Source organism: Malania oleifera, chromosome 4 (assembly GCF_029873635.1).
Source record: "Malania oleifera isolate guangnan ecotype guangnan chromosome 4, ASM2987363v1, whole genome shotgun sequence".
Taxonomy (NCBI): domain Eukaryota; kingdom Viridiplantae; phylum Streptophyta; class Magnoliopsida; order Santalales; family Ximeniaceae; genus Malania; species Malania oleifera.
In genome coordinates, this window is record NC_080420.1 from 114,614,499 (window position 1) to 114,631,985 (window position 17,487).

General features: G+C 38.6%; 1 protein-coding gene across 3 annotated transcripts in view; it reads left to right on the forward strand.

Moving 5' to 3' along the window:
* The window catches only part of LOC131152690 (long chain acyl-CoA synthetase 7, peroxisomal), a 60,791-nt gene that overhangs the window by 15,350 nt on the left and 27,954 nt on the right, over positions 1 to 17,487 (forward strand). For all 3 annotated transcript variants that reach the window (XR_009136082.1, XM_058104494.1, XM_058104495.1), the window contains exon 10: positions 14,821 to 14,910. Coding sequence is in view for 2 of the 3 variants with exons in the window: in XM_058104494.1 (XP_057960477.1) it covers positions 14,821 to 14,910 (90 nt within the window). In the remaining variant the exon portion in view is untranslated. The remainder of the gene's footprint in view (positions 1 to 14,820; positions 14,911 to 17,487) is intronic.

Below are 17,487 nucleotides of genomic sequence, written 5' to 3' on the forward strand. Positions count from 1 at the left end.
TGAGTAATCCTGAAGGCCATGTGCGTAGTGACTATATGCACTGAGAAATGTTCTCCATAGGTTCAAAATCAGCTTTAAGTACAGTGGTCCTTCCATGCCTCAGCTTTTGATAAGTATTTATGTTTTATTTAATCTTAATTTTATTAATAAAATTTTTTTACTTCTATTAAATTTCCAACAATTTATGCATTTAAAAATGGAAGAGAAGGAGTAACATAGGTCACCACAAGAGACCTAGGTAGTGGAACGTAAAGGGAGAAGATGTAATAAAATTTAGAGATAAAATAATAAAAAAGGTGATTGGACAATAGGAGATAACTTTGACACACACACTCCTTAGAGTAGGATGGCTAGATACTGTAGACACTAACACTATTTAGAGTGGGATGTCTGGTTCTATTGAATAGATCGGAAAATAGGTTCTTTGTTACCTAGAATAGATGCATGGCTAGTAAAGAGAGCTTGTAGTGGGATCAAGAGATGTTTAAAATGATTTAAGACATGGCAACAATGTAGAAATATGGAAACCTTTGAAAAGTATAAGAAGGCAAGAAAAGATGTAGAAAGAAATTGTTAGATTACCACTTTACTAAAAAGTTTAAGTTGTTAGGTTGTGGGCCAACTATCAAGGTTCAGTAGAAGCTAAATATAGATCATATTTATATATTGGGCTAGACACTAGAGAAGGGGAAAAAGACATTTAAATCTGCTAGAGCTAGAGAAAGAAAGAGTTGGGACTTAGGTACAAATGGTCTTAGTATTTTAGCTAAAGAAGAAGATATAAATGAAAGATGATAAACCTATTTTCATGAGCTATTTAATGAAAACTAAGTCTTTAGATTTCACAAATGAGGGAAAGGATAAAAATTTTATATTTATTTGCAAAATTAGAGTTAATGAATTAAGTGTGCAAGGTAAAGAAGATGGAAAATGGGAATGCTTAGGAGATAATAAAATAATACCATTAACTAATTTATTTATTAAAATTATAGGGGCTAAGAAAATGCCAAATGAATGGAGGAAGAATACTTTAATACCTGCGTACAAAAAATAAAGGAGATATTCAAAACTGTAATGACTATCTTACGAGTCATACAATGAAATTCAGGTGATGCAAATATGTGCAGAAATAGAACAAGAAATTCAGAAATAAAGACTGAGATTTCAAGATAGTGTTTTAGCAATCTTTCTTGATTCAAATAGCTATTCACTCCTTGAAATAATTGAGAGATTACTGTTGTCTCTATGCACAACAGACAAATAGGATAGATTTTTTGCACAACAGCTGGTTAATCCTCAGATTAGTACCTGTTCTGGCACTGTTTCAGAACTGTAACAGCGGCTTTCTACTAGCCTCTCACGCCTTTAGCAGTGATGGTGGGATTGGTAGGCACCCCAAGGTATAGTCCTCAAAACCCAAGCCTGTAGGCACCCCAGGGTTGAGTCCTCAAAACCCAAGCCTCCAAATCTTCAAACCCTAGCTGGTTTGGAGGTGAGCTTTGGAGAGAAACCTTCTGGAAGATAAAATGCCAAAAAACCTCTTGGAAAGTAGCTGAAGACTCCTAGTTATGCTAGGCCTAAACCTTCAAAGTGAAGCCAGCTTCTATTTTGCACATAACCCCTCTAAAAACCACTTACCTTCTAAAGCCCCACCAAAAATAACTACAATCACAGAAATACCCTTGAATATTAAAAATGACCCCCAAAAATATTTTGACCAAAATAAACCCCCAAATTTCAGAAATTACAAAAATACCCCAGCACCCATAAGCAACAGCACTTGACATAAACAGAAAATTAAATTTATATTGCAGAATTGCATCATTACCCCCCTTCTTAGTAAGGGCTCACTTCTGTGCGAGTTGTCATCTCTGTGGAACAACACATGTTAGGGTCAATTTCATGAATTCCTCGCTAATCCATGAATTCTCATAATTAGGTCTACCAGGCCATTTTACTAAGAACCTAAAATAAATTCCGGCCCTAGTCTTCACCTCTCAGTCTCTCACACATATATGACATCCTCAATTTTTTCTGTTGCTAGAAGTGACTTTGGTGGAGTTCTTGCACTCAAAACTTTGTATATCACCATGGAATGGGTACAAATTAGTCACATTAAAGATTGGGGATATATCCAAGCAAATAGGGAGTTCAATTTCATAGGCATTTTCACTAAATTTGCACAGAGCTTTGCATGGTCCAATCTTTTTGACTTTCCAACTCGTGGAAAGGGCTTACTGGAAATTCATTTTTTCGAAGGAAAACCATCACCCAATCACCAATCTAAAACTCCTTGTTGATTAAGAGCTTCCTTGTAGAGTTGTTTCACACCCTTTCTTGGCCCTCTTCTAAATTTTAAGCATAAGCAGTATCATGATCACTAGGCCTTGGTTGGTTAGAGACATCCACAAGGTCAACAACCTGATTTAGATTTCTACCATACACCACCTGAAAAGGAATTTGACCCATAGATCTGTTAATGGGCCTGCTATAAGCAAAATCAGCTTGTGGTAAGATCAAATCCCATTTCCGAATGTTCTCCTTTGCAAGGCACCGCAATAAATTTCCCAAACTTCTATTCACCACTTCAGTTTGCCCTTTTGTTTGTGGTTGATAGCCATTATTGTGCTGCAATTTTGTAGCCAATAACTTCCATAAGGTCTTCCAGAAATGGCTAAAGAACTTTGTGTCTTGAATCTTGATCAGATGTACCCCAAGTAATCTGACCACTTTTCAAAAGAAAAGGGTTGCCACATGGGATGCATCTAGTGTCTTCTCATGTGCAGTAAAGTGAGCCATTTTAAAAAATGATCCACAAGCACAAAGATGGAGTCAACACTCCTAGACATTTGTGGCAATTTGAGCACCAAATCCCGCTAACATCACTCACGGGGCTGTTGGTATTGATAAATGAGTGTAACGACCAGTATTATGCTGCTGCTTCTATGAAACTTGGCAAGTGTGACACCAATAAACATACTTATACACATCCTGGCACATGAAAGGCCAAAAGTAGCTGTTTTTTACCACTAAATTTAGTGTCTTATCCCTTCCAAAATGACCTTTTAAACCTCCCCTATGCAATTCAGATGCCAAGTATTCCCTTAAGAACCTTGGGCAATGCAGCTTAACACCCTTGAACCCAAATCCATCATTTACGACAAATTCTGCACGCACATCATGATCCCTAGCTGCAAATTTCTCAAGAATTTCAAGAAAATAAGGTTTCTTTTTGTATTGCCCTTGATCAGCTCCAACCCAACAACACTAGTAGACATAGATTTTAGCAAATAAGCCCTTATACTCAATGCATCTGCCACCTTATTTTGCAAGCTAGCCTTACGGTGCTTGGGTCATCATCTTCTTTATCTCATTAAAGCTTCCTTTAGCCTCCGAAGACCAAATGAACTGCCCTCCTTCAAGACACTCAGTGATAGGAGCAACTATATTGCTGAAATTCCTTATAAATCTCCAGTATAATGTGTCCAAACCATGCAAACTTCTCATCTATCTAAATGTTCTTGGAGTAGGCCAGGTGGCTATAGCTTCAATTGCTGATGGATCAACTTCTATTCCCTTTTTACAGACAATGAAACCTAGGAAGTCCAACCTGTGCACCATAAATCTGCACTTCTTCATATTGGCATAAAGTTGATTTTGCCTCAAGATATGTAGGATAGCCGTCAAATCGTTCACAAGACCTTGCTTGTATGTGTTACACACCAAAATTTTTATCAAAACAAACACAAAGAACTTCCCAATGGAAGGTCTTAGCACCTGATTCAAAAGCCTCATGAAGGTATTAGCCACTAGGTGCGTTGGACAACCTGAAGGGCATGACCAGCCACTCACCCTTCCTTGGTCTTAAAGGCTGTTTTCCACTCATCTCCAAGCTTAATTTGATTGGGTGTTAACCACTGCTCAAGTCAATCTTGGAATAAACCTGAGATCTGGCTAGCATGTCAAGCATATCATCTAATCTTGGAATAAACCTGTATTCAGTGTTGATTTTATTGATAGCCCTGTTGTCCACACACAATTCTCCAAGTCCTTGTCAACGGACAGCAAAAGCTTTGCTGCCCACACTTCTTTCCTTATTTCAGCCCACATTTATTTCCTTATTTTTCCATTCATTATTCTGTATAGTTAGCATACATTAGTTGACATATCATAGTTTACATGTATAGGGCTAGAATCATGATGGAACTTATTTGCTTTCCATTGACAGATTATAGTTTACATGTATAGGGCTAGAATCATGCGGGAACTTATTTGCTTTCCATGTATAACATTCTTGTAAAGTCTATATATAATATATAGAACTCAAGGCCAGACAATTCAGCCATTCACACAATACTTTGACATGGAACCAGAGCCGACTGCTAATTTTTTTATTTTCCCTCGAATTTTTTTGTCTTCTCGGTTTCGGAGGTATCTCTCGTGCCTTTTGGTCAGGTTTGTGTTGACTAGTGCTTTATCCAACAATTTTTTTTTCGGTATTTCTATGGCTGTTGTGGGTCTGTTCTCTTTTGAGATTTATTTTTTGGTTCTCTGGTTTTCTGTATTTCTGAGGCTCAGTGGCTGTCGGCGCAACCTTAATCTTGATTTCTTAGCAACTTTGTGACTGAGTGGCTGTTGGAACGGTCTTCTGGTGTTGTTTACGATGACTCTATGTCCTTGTGATTCTTAGAACAGTAGTCTGAGGGTATTGGAGGTGTTGTACGACGTCCCTTTACAGTTTTCTTGGTTCGTGATTTATTTATTTTTAGTGCAGGTAGGTCGCTCTCAGTTTTTGTTGCACCTGTGTTGATTAATTTTTTGTGCTTCTCAATTTTCTGGTACTATTTGTCTTTCGGCACAGTTTGTTTTTTGGTTATTTTGTTTCTGTCTCAGCCTTTATTTTTTCCCCTTTATTTAGCATGGACTTCGCACCTATGTGTGCCAAGTTTATGGGCAACAATTATTCTATGTGGCTTTTTCAATTTGAACTTTTCCATAAGGGCAAAGATCCTTGGGGCCATATTGATGGCACGAATTGTGCACCCAATCCTGATAAATCCAAGGATTCAGCGTCTTCTCCTTCATGAGTTGTGCTTGATGCTCGAATTATGTCTTGGCTTCTTGGCTCGGTTGAGCCACGTATTGTCCCCAACTTTCGGCCTCATCGCACCGCTCAATCCATGTGGACTTACTTAAAAAAACGTATAACATCAAGGTAACGGTGCCCATCGTTTTTAGTTAGAGCATGCAATTGCCATGTTTCAACATGACAATCGTTCCATCCAAGACTATTATTCGGCTTTTCTGACTCTTTGGAATGAATATTGTGATCTGGTTACCACGGATGTTCCTATTGCCTCTCTTTCCATTGTTCAATGTCTTCATGAGACTAGTCTTCGTGATTAGTTTCTTATGAAACTCTGCCCCGAGTATGAATCTGTTCGCTCTTCTTTGCTGAATCGCTCTCCTGTTCCTTCTCTTGATGTTTTTTTTGGTGAGTTACTTCGTGAAGAACAATGGCTTAGTACTCAAGTTACTCTAGAGCAATCTTATGGTAGTTCAGGGTCCGTCCCTGTGGCTTATGTTGCTCTACAACGAGGATTGCCTGCGCATTCTAGCACCTTGCAGTGTTTTTGCTGCAAGGAATTTGGGGATATCATTGCTAATTGTTCCAAGAAATACTGCTCTTATTGCAAGAAGAAGGGTCACATTATCAAAGACTATCGTATCTGCTTTCTAAATCGTCAGGCCTAGGCATTTCAGACTTCTATTATTGTACCCCCCACAGTGACTTCTGCCGCCCTTGGCTATTCTTCAGGTGATTCCTCTGTTCCTGCACCTCCTGCAACGAGTTACTGCACACCCGAAATGGTGCAACAGATGCTAATTCCAGCATTATTAGCAATGGGGTTCCAAGGTAACAATTCTACTTAACTCTGGTATGTGGACTTGGGTGCCTCTAATTGCATGACGAATTATCTCACTGTTCTGTGTCATGTTCAGCCATACGCTGGTCAATCTTCTATTTAGACTGCCAATGGCAGTTCTTTGCCAATAGCTACTATCGGAGATGCCTCTTCTAAGTTCACTGATGTGTTTCTTGCTCCTCAGCTTTCCACGAATCTAATTTCTTGTTGGTCAATTAGTTGATAACAATTGTGCTGTTAATTTTTTTGGTGATGGTTGTGTTGTGCAAGACCAAGTAACGGGGGAGCCGATCGTGAAGGGACCTAAAGTGGGGCACTTGTTTCCACTACTTTTGCTTGTTCCAACACTTTCTTCAGTTTCTTCTATTAAGTCTTTTGCTTGTAATAATGTTTCAGATCTTAGTATGGAGTGGCATCATCGTTTAGGTCATCCCAATACTCAGATCTTATCTCATGTATTGAACTCTGGTTTACTTGGTAATAAAGAATGTTCTTCTTTATCTCTTGAGTGTGCTTCTTGCAAACTTGGTAAAAGCAAAACTCTTCTTTTTCCTTTGCATGCTAGTAGAGCCTCTCAGTGCTTTGATCTTATCCATAGTGATGTTTGGGGACCTTCCCCGGTTAGTTCACATGAAAAATTTAAATACTATGTGACTTTCATTGATGATCATAGCAGATTTACTTGGGTCTACAATCTTTGCTCTAAATCTGAGGTTTTTCGTACTTTCATTGAGTTTTTAGCGTATGTTGACAATCAATTTTCTGCTTATATTAAGAAATTACGCACATATTCCGGTGGTGAATATTTGTCTACTGAGTTTCAGCCATTTTTGGCTTCTAAAGGTATTATTCATCAACGATCATGTTCTGCTACTCCCCAATAGAATGGAGTAGCCCAACGCAAAAATCATCATCTCCTAGGTGTGGTACGTACTCTCTTGCTAGAATCCTCTGTTCCATCCATATTCTGGGTTGAGGCTTTGAAAACTGCTACTTGATTAATCGTTTACCTTCTCAAGTCCTACTCATGGAGTCTCCCTGTTTTCTCTTATTTGCTAAGCAATCTAGTTACGACAACCTCCATACATTTGGTTGCATATGTTTTGTTCATTTACCTTTTCATGAGTGACATAAATTATCTGCTCAATCTGTTCGATGTGCATTTTTGGGCTATAATGTGTGTCAAAAGGGATTTGTTTGCTATGATTTTACATTACATCGTACATGCATTTCTAGGAATGTTATTTTCTTTGAAAATCAACATTTCTTTCCTATGCCCTCTGTGCCTTCCTCTTGTACCGCGGTTCTTACCTCCTTTGAGTAGCAGTTCTCGGATCTTCCTAAAGTCAGTTCTCGCTTTAAACTAGGTATTGTGTATATGAGACGCTCCCGCCCACAGTCTCTTCCGGTGGCTCACCTGATATCTGATCCTACCGCGCTCCATATTCAGTCAGTTGCAGCACCTCAAGAACCTTTGGTATGTCGCTCTCCTCGAGTATCTATACCCCTGGATAGGTATGTGTTTCCCTTTTCCAGTTTTGGCAACTCTATTTCAGCTCTTACTATTGCATTGTCCAATTTTGATATTCCCACATCCTACCCACACACTGCCAAGGATGATTGTTGGCGACAAGCTATGCAGAAAGAAATTGTTGCTTTAGAGGCCAATCACACCTAGGACATTGGGCCTTGTCATCCCACCATTGTTCCTTTGGGTTGCAAATAGGTTTACTCAGTCAAGGTCCGATCTGATGGAAGTTTGGATCGTTACAAAGCTTGCCTTGTTGCACTTGGGAGTAATCAGGAATATGGTGTCAATTATGAAGTGACCTTTACTCCTGTGGCTAAGATGATTGCTGTTCATACAATTCTAGATCTTGCTGCTTCTAGTTATTGGTCACTACATCATATGGATGTCAAGAATGCTTTTCTTCACGGAGATCTTAAAGAGTGTATTTATATGAAGCCACCCTAGGGTTTGTTTCCCTCTCCGACTTCACATGTGTGTAAGCTTCGTCGCTCTATTTATGGGCTCAAACAAGCTTTGAGGGCCTGGTTTGATAAATCCCGCACCGCTTTATTACAATTTTCATTCAAGCAGAGCAACTATGACACTTCATTGTTTCTTTGGAAATCAGACATGGGTATTGTTGTTCTTTTGGTTTATGTTGATGATATTGTGATCACTGGTTCCGATTCTGCTTTACTTGGTCAGCTCAAGACTTATCTCCCAGAGTCCTTTCATATGAAATATCTTGGGTGTCTCACATATTTTCCTGGTCTTGAGGTGCATCGTAGTCCCTCCAGTATTTCACTCAATCAACATAAGTATGCTAGTGACTTGGTGGCTATAGCTGGCCTTTAGAAGGCTACTTTTGTTGATACTCCCATGGAATTAAATGTCAAGCTTTGCAAAGAGGAAGGTGACTTACTTGCTTATCCCAGTTTATACCGGAAGTTGGTGGGTAACCTTGTTTATCTCACCATTACTAGACCAGACATTTCTTTTGCTGTACAACAAGTCAGCCAGTTTCTTCAGATGCCTCGTCATCTTCATTTGGCTGCTGTAAGTAGGATCATACGCTATGTGCGGGGCACTTCTGCCTATGGTTTATTCTTCCCTATAGGCAATTCTACTCGCCTTGCTGCTTATAGCAATGCTGATTGGGCTGGTTGTGCGGATACAAGTCACTCCATCTCTAGTTGGTGTGTGTTCTTAGGTCTTGCATTGATCTCTTGGAAGAGGAAGAAACAAGACAGAGTTTCTAAGTCATCTATGGAATCTGAATACAGGGCGATGTCTCTTGTTTGTTTTGAAATTATTTGGCTTCGAGGTTTGCTTGCTGAGCTTGATTATTCTAGAGACCAATCCTACACCTTTACATGTCGATAATACGAGTGCTATTCAGATCACGGCCAATCATGTCTATCTTGAGTGCACAAAGCATATTGAAGTCGATTGTCACTCTATCCATGAAGCATTTGAAGCTTGTGTTATCACTCTGCCACATATTTCCATCAAATTACAAATTACTGATATCTTCACCAAGGCCCTCACTCGTCATTGAACTTGCTTCCTTAGTAGCAAATTGATGTTTGTTTATCAACCTGCATCAATTTGAGGGGGGCTGTCAATGGACATCAAAGCCACACTTCTTTCCTTATTTCAGCCCACAATTATTTCCTTATTTCTCCATTCATTAATCTGTACAGTTGGCATACATTATTTGACAAATTATAGTTTACATGTATAGGGCTAGAATTATGCGGGAACTTATTTGCTTTCCATTGACAAATTATAGTTTACATGTATAGGGCAAGAATCATGCGGGAACTTATATGCTTTCCATGTATAGAATTCTTGTAAAGTCTATATATAATATATAGAACTCAAGGCCAGACAATTCATCCATTCACACAATACTTTGACAGTTCTATCTTCTTAGGAGTGAATAAAGCTGGTACGATGCAGGGGCCTAAGCTTTCTTGAATAAATCCCTTTCTTAGATGTTCCCTAACTTGCTTTTGAAGGTCTTCATGCTCCTTTTGGCTCATTCTATATCCCTCATGGGAGGAAGCCCATCAGGTAATTCATTGGCATGACATATTTGAAATCATCTAGAATTTCTTTTGACATCATTTGGGAACTGTAGCTTCTCTTCCTTTTGAAAGAGGATGTAAATCAGACCACTTTCCTTACTTTCTTGAACAAAATCCCTTTGATTTAAGAGAGCAAGTGAACAACCATTTTCTTGCCTCTTAACACCATCATCCTTCATTGGTTTCGGCACAAGCTTCTTCTTTGTCTCACCACTATTCACAGAAAATGAATCAGTATTCTTGATACCACCATGGATTGCGCTCCCGCATATTGCCAAGGCTACCCAAGAAGAATGTGACATGCATCCATGGGAGCCACATCCCAATAAATAGACTCCTTACAGGAACCGATTGAGAAATTAACAAGGCATCTCGAAGAGATGATTACCTCATTTCCTTTGGTGATCCACAAAATCTGATATGGCTGTGGATGTCTTTCTATTTCAGTCCTAGATTGTCTACCATTTCTTGAGAAACCAGATTCTCACTAGTTCCACTATCAATTATCAAGTTGCACATCTTTCCACCCAGTTTGAAAGATATTTTTATGTAGCCAATTGTTGCTGCTGGCTGGATCGGAAAGTAATGACCTTCAAATGACTACTGACTCACCAAGGATGCCACCCTAAAGCTCTTATTCTGGCACATCATTTTCAGATTCTAGTTGCTTCTCTTGGCCCTCAAGAATTGCAAAATTCTCTTCATAGTCAGCCTCTTGATCCTCAGCAAGATAAAATCTGCCTTCAGCCCTCTTTGGACACTTGTTGGACATGTGACCAAGCTCAAAGCATCTGTAGCATTTCACTACTGTTTTCCCCTTGTTTACTTTGGCTGCTTTCCACTATTATTGCTGATTGGTTGGTTAGCACACATAGGGGCTGCTGTTTGACCACCTCTAGCACTGCCACCCACCTTACTAGTTGATGCACCATGCTGCGTTCTATCCCAGGTTTCTTAGGCATGTTGCGCACTAAAAGTTGTGATAACTTAACCCAGGCTTATAACTCAACTTTTAGTGCGAGCTGATAGGCATCACTCAACTTATGAGGATGCTGCAAGCTCACTTACTTTTAGACTACTCACATAGCGTCCAACCCTTCGAGTGTCAGTTTCAGCAAGATTGCATCTCCATGAGCGCCTATGAAACTCCTAGATGTTCTCTTTAACTGACTTCCAATGCTGCCTCAAGTTTTGAACCCTTTGGTACAAGGTTTGCAATCCCAGGGTAGGAATTGAGCCTTCAGCTTCTTTTCACCTTCTTCCATCTTCTGATTTTCCTTTCCCCCTGTTCTCACTTTCATTTTGGTAATGTTTCCACCAAGTAGAAGCAGGTCCCCTGAGCTTTGCTCCCACAAGCTTCACGTTGCTCTCTTCTGGCACATCTTTAAAATAACTCTGAATGCTATCAATTCAGTCCAAGAATTCTTTGGGTTTCATATCACCCTCTGAAATATTCACTTGTACACTTACTCTTTGGAATTTTGTAGAGCACGTGAAATACGATCTTCCCATCTATGAGGCTTTTCATTTTTTCATGCAGGCCTTTCATTTTCAGAACAACTATCATCACCACAGCTGTCAATTTCAGCCTTAAATTGCTCATTTATTTCATTTCTTCGTACTCTAACAAGCTATACATTATGCCCATCATTTTGGCAGCCTCGATTACACATAGCAAGCTGAGTAAATTGTCTAACTTGTTCCTGCAGCTCTCCAAACATCTCAACAGCCATGCACCCTTGCAGCAACAAGATTGAACTTGCTCTGATTCCAATTTGATGCAAATAGGTGTAGAAACAGAACAAGGAATTCATAAATAAAGACTCAGATTTCAAGATATTGTTTTAGCAACCTTTCTTGATTCAAATAACTACTGAATCCTCCAAATAATAAAAGAGATTACTGCTGATTCTACGTACAACAAAAAAAATAGGGCTGTTTTTTGGGACAACAGCAAGTTAATCCTCAGATTAGTACCTGTTTTGGCACTGTTTCAGAACTGTAACAACAGCTTTTTGCTAGCCTCTTGCGCATTTAGTAGTGATGGAGGGATTGGTAGGCACCGCAGGGTTGACTCTTCCAAACCCAAGCCTCTGAAATTACAAAAATACCCCTAGAACCCATATATAACAACACTTGACATAAGCATAAAACTAATTTTATATTGCAGAATTGCATCATCAGGTAAGGGTAATTAAACCAAGTCAAAGGTTAGATTGAGGGTTTCAAAAAATCAACTTGGCTTTATGCCCAGGAGATCATGAAGCTATCTATATATATAGAAGATTAATAAAAAAAATTTAAGGGAAAAGAAGAGGGACTTGCACATGGTCTTTATTGATCTAGAGAAGACCAATTAGGGTGAAACTAGTGCTAGGATTACGTAGAGGATTACAAATGGAGAGTTTAGAGACTTTCCAATTACAACAAGAATGCATCAAAGGTCTGTCTTGAGTCCTTATCTTTTGTGCTTCCGTCATGAATGAACTTACTTGGAATGTGCAAAATCAAGTTCCCTGGTGTATGTTGTTTGCAGATGATGTTTTGTGGATTGATGAAAATATTTGTGGAGTAGAATTTAAGTTGGAATTGCAGAGAGATAGGTTTTAAGGTAATATGTAATCCATAGGGTTAAAATAGTTGGGTAAAATGGAGAAGTGCTTCAGGCATGTTATGCAATCATAAAATATATTGTTAAGATTAAAAGGAATGTTTTAGATGGCTATAAAATGATCTATGCTATTTGGGTGATGCAGCATGCGAGGTGGAAATAGACTCTAGGGTTTGTTGGATTAGAAATCTTGCAACAATGTTCAGTGGAAAAGAGAGATCCTCCTGTGCAGCAACACAGAGATGGATGGGTGAATTCTCAACCCACACTTCCAGATCTCGAGAAAATTCGGAATAAATCAGAACTGGTTAGCAAATGGAAAGGGAAACTTTTGTACTTCCTCCTCATTATTTGGGCTAAGATAAATATAAAATACATAATGGACTTGCGCATTAATTTGCCAGGGAAATGACTATTCTGCATCTTTTTTGACTTCTAGACTCAAAAAGATCTCATAAATACACTTGTGAACTAGACTCATAATGAACTTTGTAAATAAAGTTGGACTTAGGAAATAACACACTTCGACTAGAGATGACACCTAGATAACAATAACTAATAACCATTATTGCAACTAACGAGGAAAAGAGTGAACTATCTTCCGGAAGATGGAAAACATGAAATAATGCTTCCCTGCTGCTGCAGTATTGCATCGTTCCCCCTGGTTAGAAGAAACTTCCCATTGTGAATGCTGCCATCTTTAATGGTTCACATATCTTGGCATCACTCAATACAAGCTCTTCTTTGCTTATCTAAGACTTCCCAATGTCAAGAAATGAAACCTCACAATCCCTCAGAAACCTCACAAGCACTTCTTTTAAATGATAAGTGCTATATGCACGTTTTATAAGTGCTGCCAAACAGTATCTTAGTCTTAGATCATCATCATCTTATTATTATTATTATTATTACTACTACCATATTAACACTACTACTGCTAACTACTATTATTTCTCTTGAATTCATATGCAAATGTGTTAAGTATGGTTTTCAAACCCAGATTGGTCGTGTGGTTTGACTGGGTTGGACTGGGCATAGTCACATGGACACATGGTTTTAAGATTCCAACTGGTGACCAAGTTGGTGAAACCATTGGTCACTGGATTAGAGGACTTGGGAGAAATCGAGAAAAGATATAGCGCGGCACTTCTAGTGCTTTATGTTGATGATATCGTCAACACATGCAATGATTCTAGAAGGATTGCAAATGTGAAATGTTGGTTTCGGAAGCAATTCCAAATCAAGGACCTAGGAAACATTCTGTATTTCCTTTGCATTGAGGTTGCTAGGTGCGACAACGAGTGATTTAGAAATATTTTTTAGATTTGCTTTATCAGATTGGACCGTAGGGGAGCTAAACCAGCTGATAAGACTCCCATGGTCCTAAACAAGAAGGTATTCAAAGATGGCGAACCTAATTTGAAGACCTTCATTAGTATAAGAAATTGGTTGGAAAGCTGATTGATTTTTAACTTGGGGACTCTGTTTGTAGGATCCTTTAGTAGCTCAAAACCTCACCTGGAAAAGGACTGACAAGGGTGCTCTTTGAAATAAAATGGCGAATATCAATGCATTTTCCCTTTTAATTAAATTTGTTACTTTTGAATGCAATTATAGGTGAAAACCATGGAGGTTTTTTTTTTTTTTTTTTTCCTAATCTGTAAAAAAACCAATAAAAGATTTCTTTATTTAAAAAGTTTTAACTTGTCAAGGGAGAATATTAAGAAACTTTCCAAGAGATTACCATTTATACTTATACAACTTCAATTTCCTAACTTCTATATTTTGCTTAAAGCCTTAAAACCTAAGGCTGCCAAAATTTATGCTTGATTTCATGTATAGAAGAATAAAGCAGTCAGCGACTCAGTCATTAATCTACCATGCATTCACTGCCTGACCAGATTCTGATCACAAGGCTTGCTACATGCTTAAGTCATGTTCAATAGGTTTGCACATAAGCTAGGACCTCTGGCTGCAGAGCAAGTCTTGCATGTTGACCTAGACTCAAGTAGTTAGGACACAGCTGCACTATATCTGGTCAGACATGGCTATACATCAGTCTTCTTGTGAATTTATTATATTCTACCTTACCACTTGATTTTGTGCATGGATGTGAAAAGAGTAATATTTTTGGCGTAGTTTCCATTTATAAGAAGGTATACTTGACATGGCTATCATAATGAATAACCAATCTGCTAGTCACTGAATGAGATAATTATCCTGGCTTGAATCATTCTAATAGCATAAATATCTTTGTTTTTGGGCATTTCAACATGCATAAATTCCATTTTGACATACATATGGACTCTATAGTCAAAAACTGTTCATGTGTTGTGAGCAACACTATCATGATTAATGGCATCTAAATTCTTTCTTTTTGTGCACGTGCTTTTGTGCTGGTATTTGTGAACACTAAGCACTATTCATGTTGGTACCTGTTACAGTCTACTTGGACTGTCATACTATTTGCTCTGAAATCTTAGAATGTTTTGTAACTGACAGTTCATCCATCATTTGGTTGATTTTTGCCTCCATTCAGGTCAAGGAACTACCTTCTTGCCCATCGTAGATCTGAAATGCTACGTTTAGGCTGCAAAATTACCTTTATTCTAAAAATATTTTGTTCTTATTCATGCTCAGAATTAAAAATATTTCATTAATCCATAATTGCATTTCTCATAGGGCAAAATAAATCTTCAACCTTTTTGCGCTCCCAAGCCAGAAGACATTGCAACTATATGCTACACAAGTGGTACCACTGGGACACCAAAGGTTGGAAATTTATGGTTTTGAACTTTAATTCTTTGCTTCTGCAATTGAAATGATATCACTATTGTTAGTCAGACACAATGCCATAATTAGTCTCTCTAACTATGGCATGATTTTATATTATTGCTATAAATATTCTGTGATTAGTAGGCTGATTGTAGTTGATATTCTGTAATTAATAGGCTGATTGTAATTGCCTTATTGATGGTTGATTGTAATTGCCTCATTTAGTCTCCTAGATGGCTGTAATTGCTGATTTTCAGCTTTGTAACTGATGTTTCTATTTGCTATATAATACGAGAACCCTCACAGAGAGAGGTATTCAATCCAATTGACATGGTATCAGAGCTTTATCTCAATTAGGGTTGTTCTAATTTTTTTTTTTCTGTTCTTTCCTCTGGGTAGCGGCAATTTCTGGGTTGTCAGCAGTTTCTGATTGTCGGCATTTTTTTGTTCGGTTTCTGGTGGGTGTTAAATTGCTATTCGGCAGTTTCTGTTAGGTTGGGATTGGGCGGTTGATTCTATTTGCTTTAGAATCTTTGGTGGCTGTCAGTGTTCTGTTTCGTCACACAAATCTTTGGTGGTGTTGATCTGTGGTATTGATTTTGTTTGCTTCAGAATCTTTGGTGGCTGTTGGTGTTCTGTTTCATCACACAAATCTTTGGTGGTGTTGATCTTTGGTGTTTGCCGATTCAAGTTTCTGGAGGTCCCACCAAAGGTTGTTGACACGTGAATCAGGTTTTTTTTTTTGTAATTCAATTTTTTGTTGGGTTTTCATCGTGTCTTCTAGAGATTCCTTTGGGGGTTTCATCATGTCTTCTAGTGATTCCTTTGGGGTGTGTTTTACTAGAAAAAATTACTCTGCTTGGGAATTCCAGTTTCGTTTATTTGTTATGGGGAAAGAATTGTGGGGACAGATTGATGGTAGTGATCCAGCTCCTACGGAGCCTAAGGAGTTGGCCAAGTGGAAGGTCAAAGATGCACATGTGATGTCATGGATTTTAAGGTCGGTTGATCTTCTTATTGTGCTCAATTTAAGGGCCTATAAGACTGCGAAGACTATGTGGGAGTACTTGCTAAAGGTTTATCACCAAGATAATACTGCACATTGATTTCAGTTGGAATATGAGATAGCTAGTTACACTCAAGGCAATCTCTCCATTCAGGAGTATTTTTATGGTTTTCAGAATTTATGGGGAGATTTTTATGATGTGGTTTATGCGAAGGTACCTCCTGCATCCATCTCTACTGTCCAAGTTGTTCATGAGCAGAGCAAGAGATCATTTTTTGTTGAAATTGCGCCCTGAATTTGAGGCTACTCACTCAAATTTAATGAATTGAGATCCTTCACTATCTTTGGAGCAGTGCCTTCTCACACAGGCTGAGTTCCAGCAGGATGCTAACCTCAATCCCGTTGCCTATGCAGCCTATGGGAGAGGGAAGGGTAAGGATATGCGCAAGGTCCAATGTTTTGGCTGCAAGGAATATGGTCATATTGCCGCCAACTGTGCAAAGAAAGTGTGCAACTATTGTAAGAAACAAGGCCACTTTATCAGAGAATGTCCCACTCGACCTCCTCATGCCATTGCTTATCAGGCTACAGTGAACACTTCTTCTGCTCCAAGGATGTCCTCAATTTTCATCGTTTGCCACTGGGTCCTCTAGTCTTACCCCTGAAATGGTCCAACAAATGATTATGTTAGCTTTCTCTGCCTTGGGGCTTCAAGGTAATACTTCGGATAAGTCTTGGCTTATTGATTCTGCTACATCCAATCATATGACCAAATCATCTGATGCATTGTGTAATGTTCGTCCATATCATGGTTCGTCGCAAATTTAGGTAGCAAATGAGAGTCATTTAGCTATTAATGAAATAGGAGATATCAATCCTTCATTCAAAGATGTTTATGTATCTCCTGGACTGTCTAATAATCTTATTTCGATTGGCCAGTTAATTGAGAAAAAATGTAATGTCCATTTTTCTCGTGATGGTTGTCTTGTGCAGGATCAGGTGTCGGGGAAGATACTTGCGAAGGGGCCTAAAGCTAGCAGACTCTTTCCATTGCAGTTTTCTATTCCTAGTAGTTTATCTTTGGCTTGTATGATAATTAATACTCTTAGTGAAGTATGGCATAAACGTTTGGGCCATCCAAACTCTGTTGTGTTGTCTCGTATGTTAAATTATGGTTTGTTAGGGCAATAAAGAACATGTTTCTAAACACTTGTCATTTGATTGTTCTGTATGCAAACTTGGTAAGAGTAAGACTCTGTCGTTTCGTTCTTATGGTAGTCGTGCGGCAAAATGCTTTGATATTGTGCATAGTGATGTATGGGGCATTTCTCCTATAATTTCTCATGCTTGATAAAAATATTTTGTGACATTCATAGATGATTTCAGTCGGTATACTTGGGTCTATTTTCTTCTGGCCAAATCTGAGGTCCTATCTGTTTTTTAGAACTTTGTTGCATATATTGAGAACCAATTTTCTACATGTATTAAGATGTTGAGGTCTGATTCTAGTGGAGAGTACATGTCCCACGAGTTTCATGATTATTTACATCACAAGGGGATTGTCTCTC